The 15,706-nt window shown below is 49.7% G+C and overlaps 1 protein-coding gene across 1 annotated transcript in view; it reads right to left on the bottom strand.

The window, feature by feature from the left end:
• CSMD2 (CUB and Sushi multiple domains 2) overlaps window positions 1–15,706 on the bottom strand; it is a 588,433-nt gene that overhangs the window by 125,358 nt on the left and 447,369 nt on the right. The window contains exons 27-29 of the mRNA XM_070510384.1: window positions 15,475–15,666; window positions 9,721–9,859; window positions 5,793–5,980 (exon numbers count right to left, since the gene is read on the bottom strand). Of these exons, the coding sequence (XP_070366485.1) occupies window positions 5,793–5,980; window positions 9,721–9,859; window positions 15,475–15,666 (519 nt within the window). The remainder of the gene's footprint in view (window positions 1–5,792; window positions 5,981–9,720; window positions 9,860–15,474; window positions 15,667–15,706) is intronic.

Raw genomic sequence — 15,706 nt, 5'->3', positions numbered from 1 at the left:
TTAGGGTCAGGACCATGACCATTTTGCTCACTGCTGTGTCCTCCACCTCCAGTACAGGGCATGGCATGAAGTAGGAGTTCAATAAACACTTATTGAATGAATGAATGGTCTCTACACTCTACACAGATGTCCCAGCCCAGAAGGAGGCCACCACACCTGCTGGAAGATGAGAATCAAGGTCTCCCCTCCCCCATTCTGTTGATTTCTCTTGCCTGTAAAAAGACGATAAACCTCCCTGGGACTCATTTTTTTTTTTTTTTTTTTTGAGGAAGATCAGCCCTGAGCTAACTACTGCTAATCCTCCTTTTTTTTGCTGAGGAAGACTGGCCCTGAGTTAACATCCATGCCCATCTTCCTCTACTTTATACGTGGGATGCCTACCACAGCATGGCTTTTTGCCAAGCGGTGCCATGTCCGCACCCAGGATCTGAACCAGTGAACCCTGGGCAGCCGAGAAGCAGAATGTGTGCATTTAACCGCTGCGCCACCGGGCCGGCCCCTCATTTTTAATAACTGTATCCCAAAGACAGGATCCTCCTCATTCCCTGTGTATCCCTTTAGCAAAGAGTAAAGCTACCCAGAAGGCTGAATTCAGAAGAGAAGTGCCTCAGAACACGGTCTAACGGAAATCCATAATTGACGTGACTGCACTCAGAATCATCTCTGAGGAGGCCTGCCCAGAGATGGCCAAGATACCACAGCCACCTTCCGGGAGCAAGTGAACAGAGGCACCTACAAACCCATTCATCTCTGCCTTATAATTAGGCGGCCCTCCAACCTCTCACTGGTAGCAGACTTGTCCATCAGTCTAGGACATGAGCTCCATGGAGGCTGGGACTTTGTTTTGTCCCCTGCTCTGTTGCCAGCCCCTACATTAGTGTCTGGTACATAGTGGGTGCTCAGTAAATATTACTGAGTGAACAAATTAATAAAAATGCCTCATCTGCCCTTGCTTCTTATGAAAAAGCCTAATCCCATGACACTGCTCAGTGGACCCTTGAGTTAAGCCTGGTCAATCGGATGGTCCTTTGGGATTTAGAACTGGGACACAAACTGGGAAGTGATTCAAAGTGAAGAGTGAGGCAGCCATACTTGTCCTAGGAGAATGGAGAAGCAATGAAAATTGATCTGTAGTGAGAGGAGAATGTAGCAATTACTTAGAAACAGGTGGGGAGGAGACTGAGTGGTCCTGGAGATGGAGGAGGTAACCTCAACCTCTAGCTCTCCCATCCTGATTTCAATCCCTTAGGAGTTTATGCTTCTTGCCCTTGGGCTTTTGTAGTCTAAAAATATATTCCCTTTTGCTGTTAAGTTAGAGTGAGTTTTGTTATCTGTACTGTTAAAATGTAGAACCCTTCTTACCTTAAATTAATTTGGCTGTTAGTTGTTTTCTTTTTGTTGTTGTTGTTGAGAAAGATTGCCCCTGAGCTAACATCTGTGCCAATCTTCCTCTTTTTGCTTGAGGAAGATTGTTGCTGAGATAACACCAGTGCTAATCTTCCTCTATTTTGCATGTGGGACACTGCCACAGCGTGGCATGATGAGCAGTGCATAGGTCCACACCTGGGATCTGAACCCACGAACCCTGGGCCACCGAACCGGAGTGTGCCAACTTAACCACTACACCATCAGGCCAACCCCAGTTGCTTTCTTATAATGAAGTCTCTTTTTTGTCTCAAGTTGGTTTGAGTGAGCTTCTGTTTTTCACATTTTTATAATAAATTACCCGCTTTTTTGCTTAAGTTGGTCTGAGTGGGTTTCTCAATTTGAAACTAAGTGATCCCTGACTAAGATGCAGCCAAACTATTTCTGGTTCCCACTTGGGAAGTTGGCAGGATGTGGGGAAAGGCTCCTGGTCCATCTGCCTTATGTCAGAAAAGGGGCTGACCCCAGAGAGTGGTTTTCGCTGGGCTCAGCCACATGGCAACATTTCTCCACATGCCTCCGCTCACCTCCCAAAGCATGGAAGCCACAGGTCCCAGATCCTCAGCACTAGCAGGGCCCTGGATATCTCTAAAAGACAGGATTCTGCCTTTGGACAGAAGATGGCTTCTAGATAGACGAGGCCAATTCTTCTCTTCCTAAGGATCCAGACCTGCCGCAATGTGCAAGTCCTCAGTGGGCTATATCTCATTCTGCGATGTTCTCTGGATTTGAAGAGTGTAGAGTATTTAAATTCTTTGCCATAGACTGAAGAAATATATAGGACACACATGACACACATCACAAATACAGTTATGCACCGTGTAATGACATTTCAGTCAACGATGGACTGCATATACGATGATGGTCCTGTAAGATTAGTACCAGATAGCCGAGGTGTGTGGTAGGCTACATTGTTTAGGTTTGTGTAAGTGCTCTCTATGATGTTTGCCCAACGACAAAATCACCTAATGATGCATCTCTCAGAACATCCCTGTTGTTAAGTGACTCAGGACTGTATTCATGTTATATATTCCACAGTCCTCCATACATGTGTACAAAACATCATAGTCACACTCTATATCTTCAGTAAACAAGAAAGAAACTGTACCAACGTTCTAATGGGGGAGCCCCAAGAAGAGGGGTCCAAGACCTTCTCCCTCCCAAACAAGAGCAGAACAAATGAAATATCCATGACACAGGAAAAAAGGCAAAGGGACGGAAGAGGGCAGATCAAAGCAACTACCTACTGGCACTGGGTCCTCTGTCAGGTGCTGTGTCTATTTAACAACCCTCACAACAACTCCTTCACATGGTGCCACTGTCTCTCTTTGACAGATGAGGAAGTGATGCTCAGGGAAGTTAAGAAACTTGTTTAAGGCCATGCAGTTAACAAGTGATGGAGGCCACCCCTATAAAGATATTGAACTTGAGGGAACATTGTCAAGGCCATGGGATCTGGCAGCAGAGGAGACTCATCCGAGGAATCCAGGGATCCTGGGAGACGGAGAAGGAGACCACAGGTAAGGCAGGGGGTCCCATCAAATGGGCTCTCTGACCAGAGGTTGGGCATTTAGCAGGGGGGTGACTAATATCACGGGGTGTGCAATCTGAGAAGGAAGGAAGGCAGCTCCAGGTCTCGCCAGGCACCTCTCACTCCAGACAGACACATTTATCTTGGTACTTGTACCACAGATGCTAAGAAGGAGGTGGAGAGTGCATGGGTGGGCTGTGCCTCCGCTCTCCCCTCTCCTCTTTTCCCAGTAATTGGCCTTCCTCCAGCTGCTGGGCTGGCTCAGGTGGCAGCTGGAAGGACCTCATTCCCTGGGCTATGTTTTGGATTTGAGAATTCCTCTCCATATGGTCTTGGGCCAACAGCTGAAAATGGAAAGGGCTTCTTTGGGAAAGAGGACTTGGAAGTGGGCTCCAGCACATGAATTCAGTGGAGAAGACCTGGGGAGAGGCGGCCACAGCCAGGTTGGATGTTCCAGGTGACCGGGGAAGAAGCTGAGGGAGTTTCTACTCAGGAGCTTCTTATATCCAAGGACGATGAAATAAGGTCATCTTGTAAGAAATCTGAAAGTGGTGACATTTGGGGTAAAATTTTGGAATCTCTGGCAAGTAGAGGACTCCATGTGGGAGAAGTCAGAGGCAGCTCTGCAGGGTTGCTAAGACTTGGCTGGGGTTAAAGGGTATCTTTGGTGGTGGCTCCATGTGCCATGTATGTGTGACTTTTTCTGGCCACGCTCAGCCACTTGGGTATGGCTGAAACAAAGATGCAGTTTTGCAAGGTTTATGCAATAGAAGGACCAGGGGCAGGAATACCAATGAGGGTGTGATTAGAGAGATGAATAATAAAAAGCAGGATGATGATGATATGGCAGCGGGGACGACGGTGGCGGAGCGATGGGGGTCCCAGGCTGATCATGCCTCCAGTTAGAATTCCAAGATATGTGACTGTGTTAGTTCTGATATCGGCATGTGGAGAAGGGTTTGGGTGCAGGAGGTTTATCGAATAGTAGGTGCGTGGAGGAAGAGAGGATGGCAGAATATGCATTTCCCAGGCCAGCCCCATGAGAAAGAAGACTACAAATAAAACTATTCTATTTATACATTCTCTAATTTGTGCACCAAAGTATCTTCTAGAACGGTATCTGACAAAGAGCAGACAATCAATAGTTACGAGGACTTCGACGAGTTGATGTGTTCCAAGTGCTGAGGACAGCGCCAGCAGTTGGTGGACATGAAGTTAGCTATTATTATAATCAGTATTGTTTGTGAGCTCATGCGAGATATTCCCAAGAGATCCCAGAAATATTTAATTAAGGGACATTTGAAAAGGTTGCTGAGCTCCTACATTCTGCAAGTGGGGGACATGAGCCAGAAACTTTTTAATTTTAACTGGTAATGTGACCTCATTTGTACACACAGGCTGATGAGGCCTGGGTGAACTTGGGTTACAGTAACAATAACAAAATCAGTCATCTCCAGAGTATTGTAAAGTGATGAGTACACACGGGGCATTATACTCACACATATAATATGCATGTATAAAGTATCTCTTAACTTTAACCTTCTGCAACGTAATTATTATGACCATCATTTTATAGATGGAGAAATGGGTTTCAAGAGATAATAACTTGCCAAATTCACAAATTAAGCAAGAAATGGAGCTAGGATGTGGATAATGGGGCCTGGGATAATTAGAGAAGAAGAAAAGGTCAAAAAGAGATGAATAGAGTAGGAGAAAGTAGAACGCTGGAGAGCCCGGCACTGATCTCAGTACCACCGAACGTTACAGAACGCTCGAGCTGTGCCGGGCACCGTGCCGAGGACTTTGATGCGTGGAGTCACTGATCTCTACATCATTTCTGTGAGGCAGTTATTCCCCCACCCTCATCTTACAGATGAAGAAAGGGAGGTTTCGAGAGATTAAATAACGTGCCCAAGGCCATGCAATTGTTAAATAGGAAAGATGAGCCCTGAACCCAGTTCATCCGACAGTCTGTGCTCTTGCCCAGGCAGGGATGTGGCCTGTTTTTGTAAGTAGACTTTAATTGGGCACAGCCAAGCCCATTCCTTTCTGTTTTGTCTTCAGCTGCTTGAGTGCTATACCAGCAGCACTGAGTAGTTGCAAAAGAGACCGTATGGCCCACAAGCCTAAATTATTTACTATCTGGTCCTTTAAGAAAAAACTTGCTGACCCCTGCTCTGGACCCCTACACTATGCAGCTTGCCTTAATTAATCCAAAAGTGCAATGAGAATAAAAGATGGCACAGCTGGAGGGGTGAGACAACGTGATCAGGAAGTATCAGAAAGTGTCCAGCCTATGACAAGGTGCCAGAGTATGGCCAAGGAGTGTCCTTGGGGCAGAGGTCTAGGCACTGTGACCCCAGGAGTTGGATGCGCTGTCCACACGGGCACTGAATTTATCCAGGATGGTGGAGGGCTTTGGGGTAGAGAGGAAGATTGAGTCTCAGATCAGAACCCTAAGGGGGTGACTGGGAAGATATTAGTTGATAGGTGTGGGCTGAAGTTATGAGACTGAAGAAGAGCTAGGAATGATCCTCATAGAAAAAGGAGAAAAGAAGAGCAACGATTTGGAATAGAAGTGAGGTGCAAGAAGAATGCTGGTCTCCTTTTCTCCCACGCCTGGGACACCTGGGAGTGAGAGACTAAGCCGCCTAGAGGGCCAGAGGAAGGCAAGTGCTCTGCAGGTGGCAGCGGTGCTAGGACTGGCACCGGCTCCCTATGGTCCCGGCCAATGCTCTCTCACTACTCTACGCTGCATTCGGGCTTCCCCTCTGCCGGGTCTGGCTGGCCCCGCCCTCAGCGATCTCTGCCACCAGGGCGCTTGCCTGTGCCTTACCTGTGTAGTCGATGACAAAGCCAGCATTGCTCACCGAGGCGTCGCTGCGGAAGGCGAGGAAGAGGCTGTTGCTGCTGCTCTCAATGCGGCCTGGGAGCTGGGAGCCATAGAAGCTTCCTATGAGGGGGCTGAGAGAGTCCGGTCCGTCGTAGATATGGAGGAAGTCATAGCCAGGCTCCAAGTTAAAGCTAGGAACAAAAACATCCCGCCCCCACCCCGCTAAGGTCAAATAAAGGCTCGTCCTGGGCCTTAGGCTCCACCAAAGGACGGGGCCTCCCAGGCAGTGAGCCCTCCATCCCACTGGTACCAACCCCTGCGACTTGCTGGGGGGAGGGAGAGGATGAAGCCCCAGCGCCTCCCAGTGCGGCGAAAAGATGGATAAGGAAGGCCCAGTGGCTGAGGAGCAGATTCCAGAGTCAGCGTCCAGAAAACTGGAGCTGAAAACTAACACCTTCCTTTAAAAAAATTTTTTTTTTAATTGAAATATACTGACCTATAACATAGTGTAAATTTAAGGTGAACAACATGTTGATCGGAGACATTTATGTATTGTAGTATGATTGCCATTGTAGCAATAATTAGCATCTCTATCACGTCACGTAATTATCATTTCTTTTTAGTGGTTGGAATAATTCAGATCTAGTCTCTTAGCAAGTTTGATGATCATAATACAATATTGTTGTCTATATTCACTATACTGTGCATAAAAGGGAAAACGAGTTACCAACTTCACACTCTGTGTGGTCAGCCAGAGCAGGTCCAGAACCCAGGTCTCTTACCTGCCTCTAAGGTTCTTGACACAGTGTTATTCTTCACCTCCTTTCCCAAGAGGGAAAGAGCCACCCAGGCAGCCATTCCCAGGCAGGAAGGGGCCTGTTCCCACGGAGGACCCTGCCTTCATTCCTCTATCTCCTCAGCTCTCCTCAAGATCTGCTCCCACCCACTCCGGGCACCCACAGGTATGCCTTTTTCTTAGTTATTCTGACCCTGGTGTTGGAAAAAATCCACTTTAAAAACTGTATGAATTTAGCAAATTGAATATTCGAGTTGTCGAATGTAATTTATTTTGCTGGAATGCCTAGGGTGAAAAGGATGGAAAATTCCAAGGATTGGCAAGAACTGGAGCCCCTGGGGCTCTCATAACCTGCTGGGAAGTGTAAATTGGTTCAACCATTTGGGAAAACTGTTTTGCAATATCTACTAGATCTGAACATATGCTGGCCTATGATGCAGCCATTCCACTCTTAGGTATATATCCAACAAAGGCAGTTGATACCCATCAAGTGTGCAGAGATAAAAACAACAGAATAAAAGTAAATGAGCTTACAAAGAAGAGATTTCTGATGCAAACTCGCTCGTAACCCAGTCACGGCCTGGGAGACTCAGACACCCATTTGGTGGAACTGAGAATGAAATGGTGGTACTACCCTTAGCAAGACATAAGGAAGAGGGAGGGGGCCATGACGTGCCTAGGATGAAGGGGTAGGGTGGGCAGACAGAGAAGAAGGGCGTCTAGGAGGCACGGGGAAAAAAGCCAGATATGCGCTGGCCTCCCACCCCCACGGCACCCTCTCACACTGGTGTCAGCTGCCAGGTCACCCCACCACTGCCGGGTGCTATGGTCTTCTTGCCCCCATCATTCAGCTCTCACCCATCTGGTCTTTCAAAAGTCAGCAAAGAAGGGTTTGGAGTGAGTCCGTCTTGGTCACACATTATGGCTCCGTCATGCCTAACTGCCTTCCGCCTGGCCCTGCCTTCCTTCCATCATCAGACTTTATCCAAGCACCTCAATATGCTGGGGACTGTGCCCAGGATGCGGGGATATGTCAGACACCACCCCTTCTTCAAGACGGCGTTGGGGCTGAAGGAAGTGACAGATGTGAAGACAACAAGGCAAAGTCTACCGTCTGTACAGGCATATGGGAGCACAACACCAAGTTCCTCCAGGAGGAGGAAACGAAGCTTTCAAGGAGGCCAGGCTGGAGCGAAGTCTTGGGAGATGAAAAGACCCTCAGCGGTCGGACAAGGAGGGAAAGGAAGTTGCTGTGAAGGGAGAAGCACAAAGTCACAAGGGCATGAAATAGCCTTAGAAGCTGTGAATAGTTCAGTCTGGCTGGAGCTCAGGGGTTAGGATGGGGTGGCATTAAGACTGGGCTGGGGGTTGACTGGAGAGGTAGGCAGGGGCCAGATCGCTTGGAATGAAACTCAAAAGTTTGGACCTTTGGGAGTCATTAAAGGATTTCAAAATAAGGGATCTACCTGTTTGTTTCTTTGTTTCTAAATCGAGGTCTAATTTATACTCCATGAAACGATCAGCTCTGAAGTGTACCACTCTGTCAGTTTTGACACATGCATATCAAGATCCAGAACATTTCCACCATCCCTCAAAGTTCCAAGGTGCCCCTTCGCAATCAGTCTTCCCCACCCCCAGAAGCTACCCCTGAACTGAATTTTATCACCACAGATTAGTTTTGCTGATCCTAAAATTTCATGTAAGTGGAATCACACATTATGTACTTTTTTATGTCTGTCTTCTTTTGCTCAGCATGATATTGTTGAGATTCATCCACGTGGCTGCATGTGTCAGTAGTTTATTCCTTTTTATTGCCGAGGAGTATATGATTGCATATTAAAATGGAAAATGAGGTGGTTAGTTTAGTATTTTGCGTGACAAGATCAGTCTGACAGCTAGCTAAGGAAGAGATCGGCGTGGAAGGTAAGATGGGCAGTGGAACTAGTTAGGAGAGTATGGCAGTAATTTAGATGGGAAATAATGAGGGCTTCCAGCAAGACAGTAGCTGGGAGGATGAAGAAGGAGGGAAAATACGAGGAGTGTTATGGCAGCAGAGGCGCCACACCTTGGTGGCTAATGGAAGAAGCAGTGAAGGTGGATGACGGTGCCACCCTGCAATATTCAGAACAGAGGTCATCCGGGAGGAGAAGTAATACGCTTCGTTTTGTATGCGTTGCATTTGAGTGCCTACAGGCACCAGACAGAGACCTCCAACAGTTAGATATGGGAGCCTGTAACTCAGAAGAAAGTCTGGATGGGTGAGAGGGGAGTCCTCAGTTTACAAGAGGAGAGTGAAGTCTTTGGAGTGGATGCGCTTGTCCAGGAAGGAGGTGTGGGCAAGAAAAGAAGGAGCCCATCGTAGAACCTCGCAGAGGATGAGGGGCATGGAAAGGAAGTCGTGAAATCACAGAAGAAGCTAGAGCACCAAAAGGGAGTAACTTCAAAAAACCAAGGGGAAAAGCAGGGTAAGGATGGAGGGCGCGATCAAGAGGTGTGGGAGGATAAAACACGGAAAGTTCCATTTTGTTTCCCAACCAGGAGTTCGTTGGTGTCTTTCATCAGAAGAGTTGCCGGTGGAACCGTGGAGGCAGAAACCAGATTTCGGCGGTTTGAGAGTGAACAGGAGGTAAGGAAGGAGAGAAAAGCAGAAACAATTCTTTTGAGGAGCTTGCTTCTAAGAGGAATAAAGGAGACAGCGCAGGAGCTGGGTGGGGCGCACCTGCAAGAACCCTGAGCCTCCTTGTGTGCTGGGGAGCGTGACGGAAGGAGCCAGGTGAGTGCAGAGGAGGAAAAGACAGGAGGGCAGGGGAAAAGGATGCAGCAGGGTCCTCCTTGCTGAATCTCAACATCTTCAGAGGTAAAAAAAAAAACAAAAAAAACAAAAAGGAAATACTAATAGCTCCTTCATACATCATTATAAGGATTAAAGAAGGTCAGATGTGTGAAGCCAGTGAGCCGAGCACATAGGGGACACTCAATAAATGCTAGTTTCTCTCCTTTCTGGGACTCTTTCCCCTGCCACGAAATGGGGAACTCCGCTCACAGCAGACCTGTGTATACTCACCAAGAGACCCGGGTGTGAAAGCCCTAGCTGCTCTGAGCCCTCTGTCTCCCACCCGGGGGAAAGGTACATACATGTTAAATACCAGGGCGATGACGTAGTCTGGCGACACTGTCACTTTCCAGTCGCACTCCTTGCCTGGCGGGTAGGGTTCTGGGTAGTTTGGTGACAGGATGACTCCTGATGGTCCCGTCAGGTCTCCCCCGCAGGGAGCTGAGGAGAGAGGAACACGGGGTTGAGACTGTCCCCTTCACCTGGTCACATGGGTCCCGGTCAGTGCAGCAGAGGAGGGACTGAGTCTGAGAGACCTCAGTTAAAACTTGGCTCTAGGGGCCAAGGGGAGGTTGGAGCGTAATGGGTGTGAGGGTTTACCTCAAAGTGATGGAAATGTTCTGGAACTAGATAGAGGAGGTGGTTGTACAACGTTGTGAATGCACTAAGTGCCCCTGGATTGTTTGTTTTTATTATTTTTGTTTGTTTGTTTTGAGGAAGATTAGCCCTGAGCTAACATCTGCTGCCAATCCTCCTCTTTTTGCTGAGGAGGACTGGCCCTTAGCTAACATCTGTGCCCATCTTCCTCTACTTTATATGTGGGATGCCTGCCACAGCACGGCATGCCAAGCAGTGCCATGTCCGCACCTGGGACTGGAACCAGGGAACCCCGGGCTGCCAAAAAGGAACGTATGCACTTAACTGCTGCACCACCTGGCCGGCCCGAATCATTTGTTTTTAAATGGTTCCTTTTATGTTATGTGCACTTCACCTCAATCAATTATTAAAAAACAAAAACAAAATACCTGGCTCTGCCACTTCCTGGCTGTGTGACCTTATGGAATTTACCTAACCTCTCTGGACCTCAGTGTCCTTTCTCTATTGCAAAAAGAGATAATATCTCCTTCATGGGGGACTAGAAAGATTTTGGAGATGTCTGTTAAAGCATTTAGCATACAGCAAGTAGTCAATATACAGAGCCATCACTCATCTTTCAGACATATGAAATGCATGCTCTCCTTCCACTGCCTTACATCCTGTTTCCAGGCGAGCTCTGTAGGTGTTTACCACGAGTTCCAGCACACTCGATACCAGGAGGAGTGGAAAACGTAACCACATTCACCTGCCAAGCGTGGCTGGCCTCCTCCACAGCCAGCTGACTTGGCATCTGCTTGGGGCTGCCGATCCCTTCCAGTTTTCCAGGAGGCCTTATCCAGGAGAGCGTGTATGCCTCAATTGTATGGAGATATTACAAATCCCCAATTAGGGCACGGTGGCCCCCTCCAAGGAGATGACAGGCCTTTCCAGAAGGCAGGGAGGTGGAAGGTGGCTGCTGATACAGCGAGCTGCTCTCCCGGAGCCCTCCCAGGCACCTCTCAGACCCTGAATGAGCTCTCCTCCTCCACGGCTGGGTTATTGCTCTAGAGCACGAGGCTGTGACGCAGCCGAGCCTGGGAAGTGCATGGGGTCATTACAGGAAAAGACGGCTGAGACTACAAATGTGGCCTGGTCTGAAAACTACAGGGCGCTGTTGGCGGTTGGCAGTGGAGTAGGCAAATAGGGGCACAGAGAGTTGTTCAAGCAGATGCTAGAAAATCTGAGACGGGACCCGGAGGCGGAGCCAAGGGCATGTCCAAGACTGCAGTTGCTCGCCTTTTGCAGGGCTGAGCTTTGTTCCCTCACGCTGCAGCTTATGCTTAGGGTGAGGCTTAAGGGGCTGGATCCATGCCCCACGGGGGCCGTTTAAGAAATGGAAGGTCTTGGGGCTGGCCCTGTGGCTGAGTGGTTAAGTTCACGTGCTCCGCTGCAGGCGGCCCAGTGTTTCGTTGGTTCGAATCCTGGGCACAGACATGGCACTGCTCATCAAACCACGCTGAGGCAGCGTCCCACATACCACAACTAGAAGGACCTACAATGAAGAATATATAACTATGTACCGGGGGGCTTGGGGAAGAAAAAGGGAAAAAAAATAAAATCTTTAAAAAAAAAAAAAAAGAAATGGAAGGTCTGCAGGCCGGGCCATAAAAACCCTAACATGGCTGAACATAAACTCTGAGTGGTCACGTGCAGTGTGCTGTTTTCTGTGGATAATATGTTTCAAGCACCAACCTGAGCACCAGGACCGTTCAGGTGGGCACCTGTTAAACGTCAGGCATCTCAGACGTACAGCATCTCAGACACATCAGCTCGTTTACGTCTCATAGCAACTTAATGAGCTATGGGTTATCCTCCCTGACTTAGAAAGGAGGAAACTGAGGCTCAGAGAGGACAAGTAACCTGCCCTGGGTCACTCAGACTCAAACCCACAGCTGTTCGGTCCTGGAGGCCGTCATTTCCCCACTCTTCTGGACTGCTGCAGAATCCCTGGCGGCAGTGGCATAGAGAGGAGTGCCCTTCCCGGAGGCCCCCTCCCCGCAGGCCGGAGCCAGAAGGCCCAGCCGCAAGAGCTTCTGGGAGCGAGGACGCTCCCTTGAGTCAGGTCTGCCTTGTATCCCACTCATCTCTCTGCTGAACCCTCTCCAGAGAAGATGGTTCGATGAATGGGACAGACTGGAGGCCTGGATGATCAGGATGAAACCTCGAACTCAAAGCAAGACCACACTGTCCAGTCCACAGACAGTGGCTCTACCCGTGTCTGCAGTCCCGGCTCCCAGGGGTCCTCCCAAGGGGGCACAATGATGCCTCCCTTCAGGCAAGGGCTGCCAGGCTCCAGCTTCCCTTGCCAGCTCAGGGGTCTCTTCCCTTAACTTTGCCACAGATGGGGTGAGTGTCAGTGTTTCTGGAACCACCTCCGTTATTCTTCTGCTCACCCCCAAAGTGCTCTCAGTTTGTTTGGGTTCTAGGCCTCTACCCTGGTACAGCTCCCTTCCAGATGGCTCCCTGGCATCAGACGTTTGGGCATCTGCTTCCCACCCAGGACTCTGGCACGGGCCTAACCGCCCTCTGCCAGTTGTGCCTCAAGGCTCTGGCTGGACTCCTGGGCTGCTCCATGACGGGGGGCTCCTGCTGCTGGGGGCTGGTTGATTGGCACAAAGAAAGTTCCTTTTTCCCCTTCTAGGCCCAGACACTAGTCAGCAGGACAACCGAGCTGTAGGAAGCCAAATGAAGCCGTGGCAACATCCCAGCGTCACCCCATCCTTGCAGTGGGGACTCAGTGGGGCTGGGAAGCCACGCTGGAACTAGAAGCCAGGTCTCACTTCTAAGCCAGGGCACTTGCCCCCACACCCGTGACCGTGCCCCGTCCACACGCTCCGTGAGTTAGAGATGGAAGGCGAGCTCTGCCTTGCAGGCCCAGGCTTGAGCTCACAAACCACAGATGCCAAGATGGAAGTGGAAACAGGCTCCCGACCATCCCAGATGGCCAAGGAGTGGTCAGGCTGTAGTGAGGGGCGAGAGTTGTGAAAAAGGCCATTGATTTTCAAGTTTGCACAGTCCTGGGTTCAAATTCCGCCTATGCCACTTACTAGCTGTGAGTTTGGGCAAGCTATCCCATCTCTCTGAGCCTCCATTTCCTCATCTATAAAATAAAAAAAGAAAAGAGTAACGACGATAATGGCTTCTAATGTATACTGTGTTTCCTATGAACCACGTTCTAAGTGCTTTATAGTATTATCTTATTTAATCCTCAAAACAACCCAATGAGGTAGGTACTATTATTTTCCCTATTGTATGGAGGAGGAAAATGAGGCACAGAGAGATTAAGTAATCTGTCTAAGGCCACACAGCTTGTGGTGAAGCCAGGCTTGAACCCAGATAGTTGGAATCCAGACCCTGAGCTCTAAACTTACCACGTGGTGATTTCATTTGTGATAATGTAGCTACAACGTCTAGGCCAGCGCCCGTGATGGGGCTGAGGTTCCACAAACACGTATTTCCTTCCTTTGCTCCCTCCCTATAATGCGGGGATGTCAAAGCCAGCCAGACCGGTCATGGCAGACCGCCAAGGGAGCTGGAAATTAGGGGCCTGTCGCTGGGATTTCCAGACTGTTGGAGGGAAAAGGCAAAGATGTTCACTTTGTTGCTGCAGGAACCTTTCTCTAAGCCGAGCGCAGAAGATGGGTAATGAAAGCCGAATTAACCTCTTTGCCCTGCTCACCACACAGTCGCTGCTCTCCCCAAAGTAACGCAGCGCAGCCCTCCTTCTCCACCCGGGACAGTCTCGTCTCAGGACCTGCTTTTCCACAAGAAAAGCTAAGGAACTGCTGCCTTAGAGAATGCTGGATTTGCAAGGGGGCTCAGAGGGCATCTGATTCCCTCCCAGGCCTCACCGGAATTCCCTTAACCAGACGGAATTCTGGTTCAGAGAAGGGAAGTGAGTCCAAAACCTCGAAAGAAGAAAACAAAGAAGAGAGGAGAGGACGGAGGAAGGAAGGAGGGAAGGAGAGAAATGAGTATTTCTTGAGATTAGGGTTATTTGTGTCCTCACCCCACAAGGCCGTGAGGGAAGTATATTCACTCTCACTTTATGGACAAGAAAACTGAGGCTCGGAGAGATGAAGCAATTTCCCAAGGCCACTGAACTAGTGAACGGCAGAGCCAGGGCCTACCCGGATCTGCCTGCTTCCGTACCCCACGCTCTCTCCCACATGGCATGCCACGTCGCTGAGAACCGAGCTGGTTCTGGAACCCAGCTCTCAACTTCCTGCCCGCTGTACACTCACCACACGCCTGTCATGCACACTCCCAATGACCTCTGAGAGACAGGGTTTAGTTCTCACCTTCAAGGCCAGGCCTCAGAGCATGGCCCACAGAGGTCAGGCCTCAGAGGCCTGGACAGTGGCTCCCGTGGAGCCCGTGTGGGGGCGCAGGGTGGCTAGGCAGTCCCCTGAGCCCGTCCCCAGCGTGGAGTCAATGTAGGGGGGAGGAAATGAAAGGCTTTGCCTTCAGACTGATGTGGGTGTGAATCTTGGCTCCACCATAACCTAGCTCTGGATTTGGGGCAAGATACACAAATCTGTCTAAGTTTCAGTTTCCTCGAGTGTAAAGTGAGGGCATGGTCCTCACTTGAGAGAGCTGTACAGAAAGGAGGCTGTGTAAGTAAACGTCCAGTACGGGGCTGGCACATGGCAAGGACTCGATGACTGCTGTTCTCTTCTAACACCCGTCATTGACGCGGGAGATAAATGCATTCAGCATTTTGCCTGAGAAAAAGCCGCGTGACAGTGAGCACCCGGAACGCTTGTTTCTACTCTTTCTCTCCTGTCCTCCTCTCACGCAGGCTCACACAGCTAGGGAGCAGGATTATCAGGCCCAACTCTTACAAGCTACCTGACCTTGGACACATCTTTGTCTCCATCTCTTCATCTGTCAAATCGGGAGATTTCACGAGTACAGACGGGTCTGGAGAACCAACACTCAGGGAACCAACAATGTCCTTGAGAAGAGGAAGCACAAGTTTCCTTCCTTTGCACCCCTCGCCTGTGGGGGCCCTTCCGGTGCTTCAGGAAATAGAAGGGTCATTTCGGAACCTGCTGACCCTGACCTCCAGAGGTGACCCATTGGCCCCTTTCCAACCTAAACAGCCTGGGCCAGGGAGAAAAGGGACAGACACGCCATGCTTAGAAATCTTTGGGACCATTTTGGAGAGTGAAGAATTTGTAGTGTGCAGCGTGTGAGTTGCGTGTGTGAATGTGACCAAGTGTGTGTGTGTGTGTGTGTGTGTGCATGTATGCATGCAAAGCAGGGTAAACTTTGGGCTTTCTGCAACTTTGGTGTTCCAATTCCCTTGGCCAGGCTCAAGACCCAGCTGCTGCTTATGTGTGTGTGTGCGCGGGGCGGATCTGGAGCACACAAGAGGTGGGAGGAGAAGGCAGGGTCCCTCTGAAGCTGCTTTGTACCCGTGCACGTTGGCGGGCTGGGCTGCCAGAAGAATCTGTTCTCGATCTTCACACAGCTGATCTCGGCGCTTCCCTGCAGCGCGTAGCCGGGGTCACACTGGAACACTGTGGAGTCACCGGCTTCCCAACTGTCACCACTCCGGCTCCCGTTCTGCGGGACCCCAGGGTCATTGCAGGATGTTGCTGTGGACACTGGGATAAGAAAACAGAAGAGGAAGTGAGGTTGCCTAGG

Source organism: Equus asinus, chromosome 5, assembly GCF_041296235.1.
Source record: "Equus asinus isolate D_3611 breed Donkey chromosome 5, EquAss-T2T_v2, whole genome shotgun sequence".
Classification (NCBI taxonomy): Eukaryota; Metazoa; Chordata; class Mammalia; order Perissodactyla; family Equidae; genus Equus; species Equus asinus.
The sequence above is the reverse complement of the archived record's forward strand: the minus strand, read 5'-3'. Positions and strand labels throughout refer to the sequence as shown.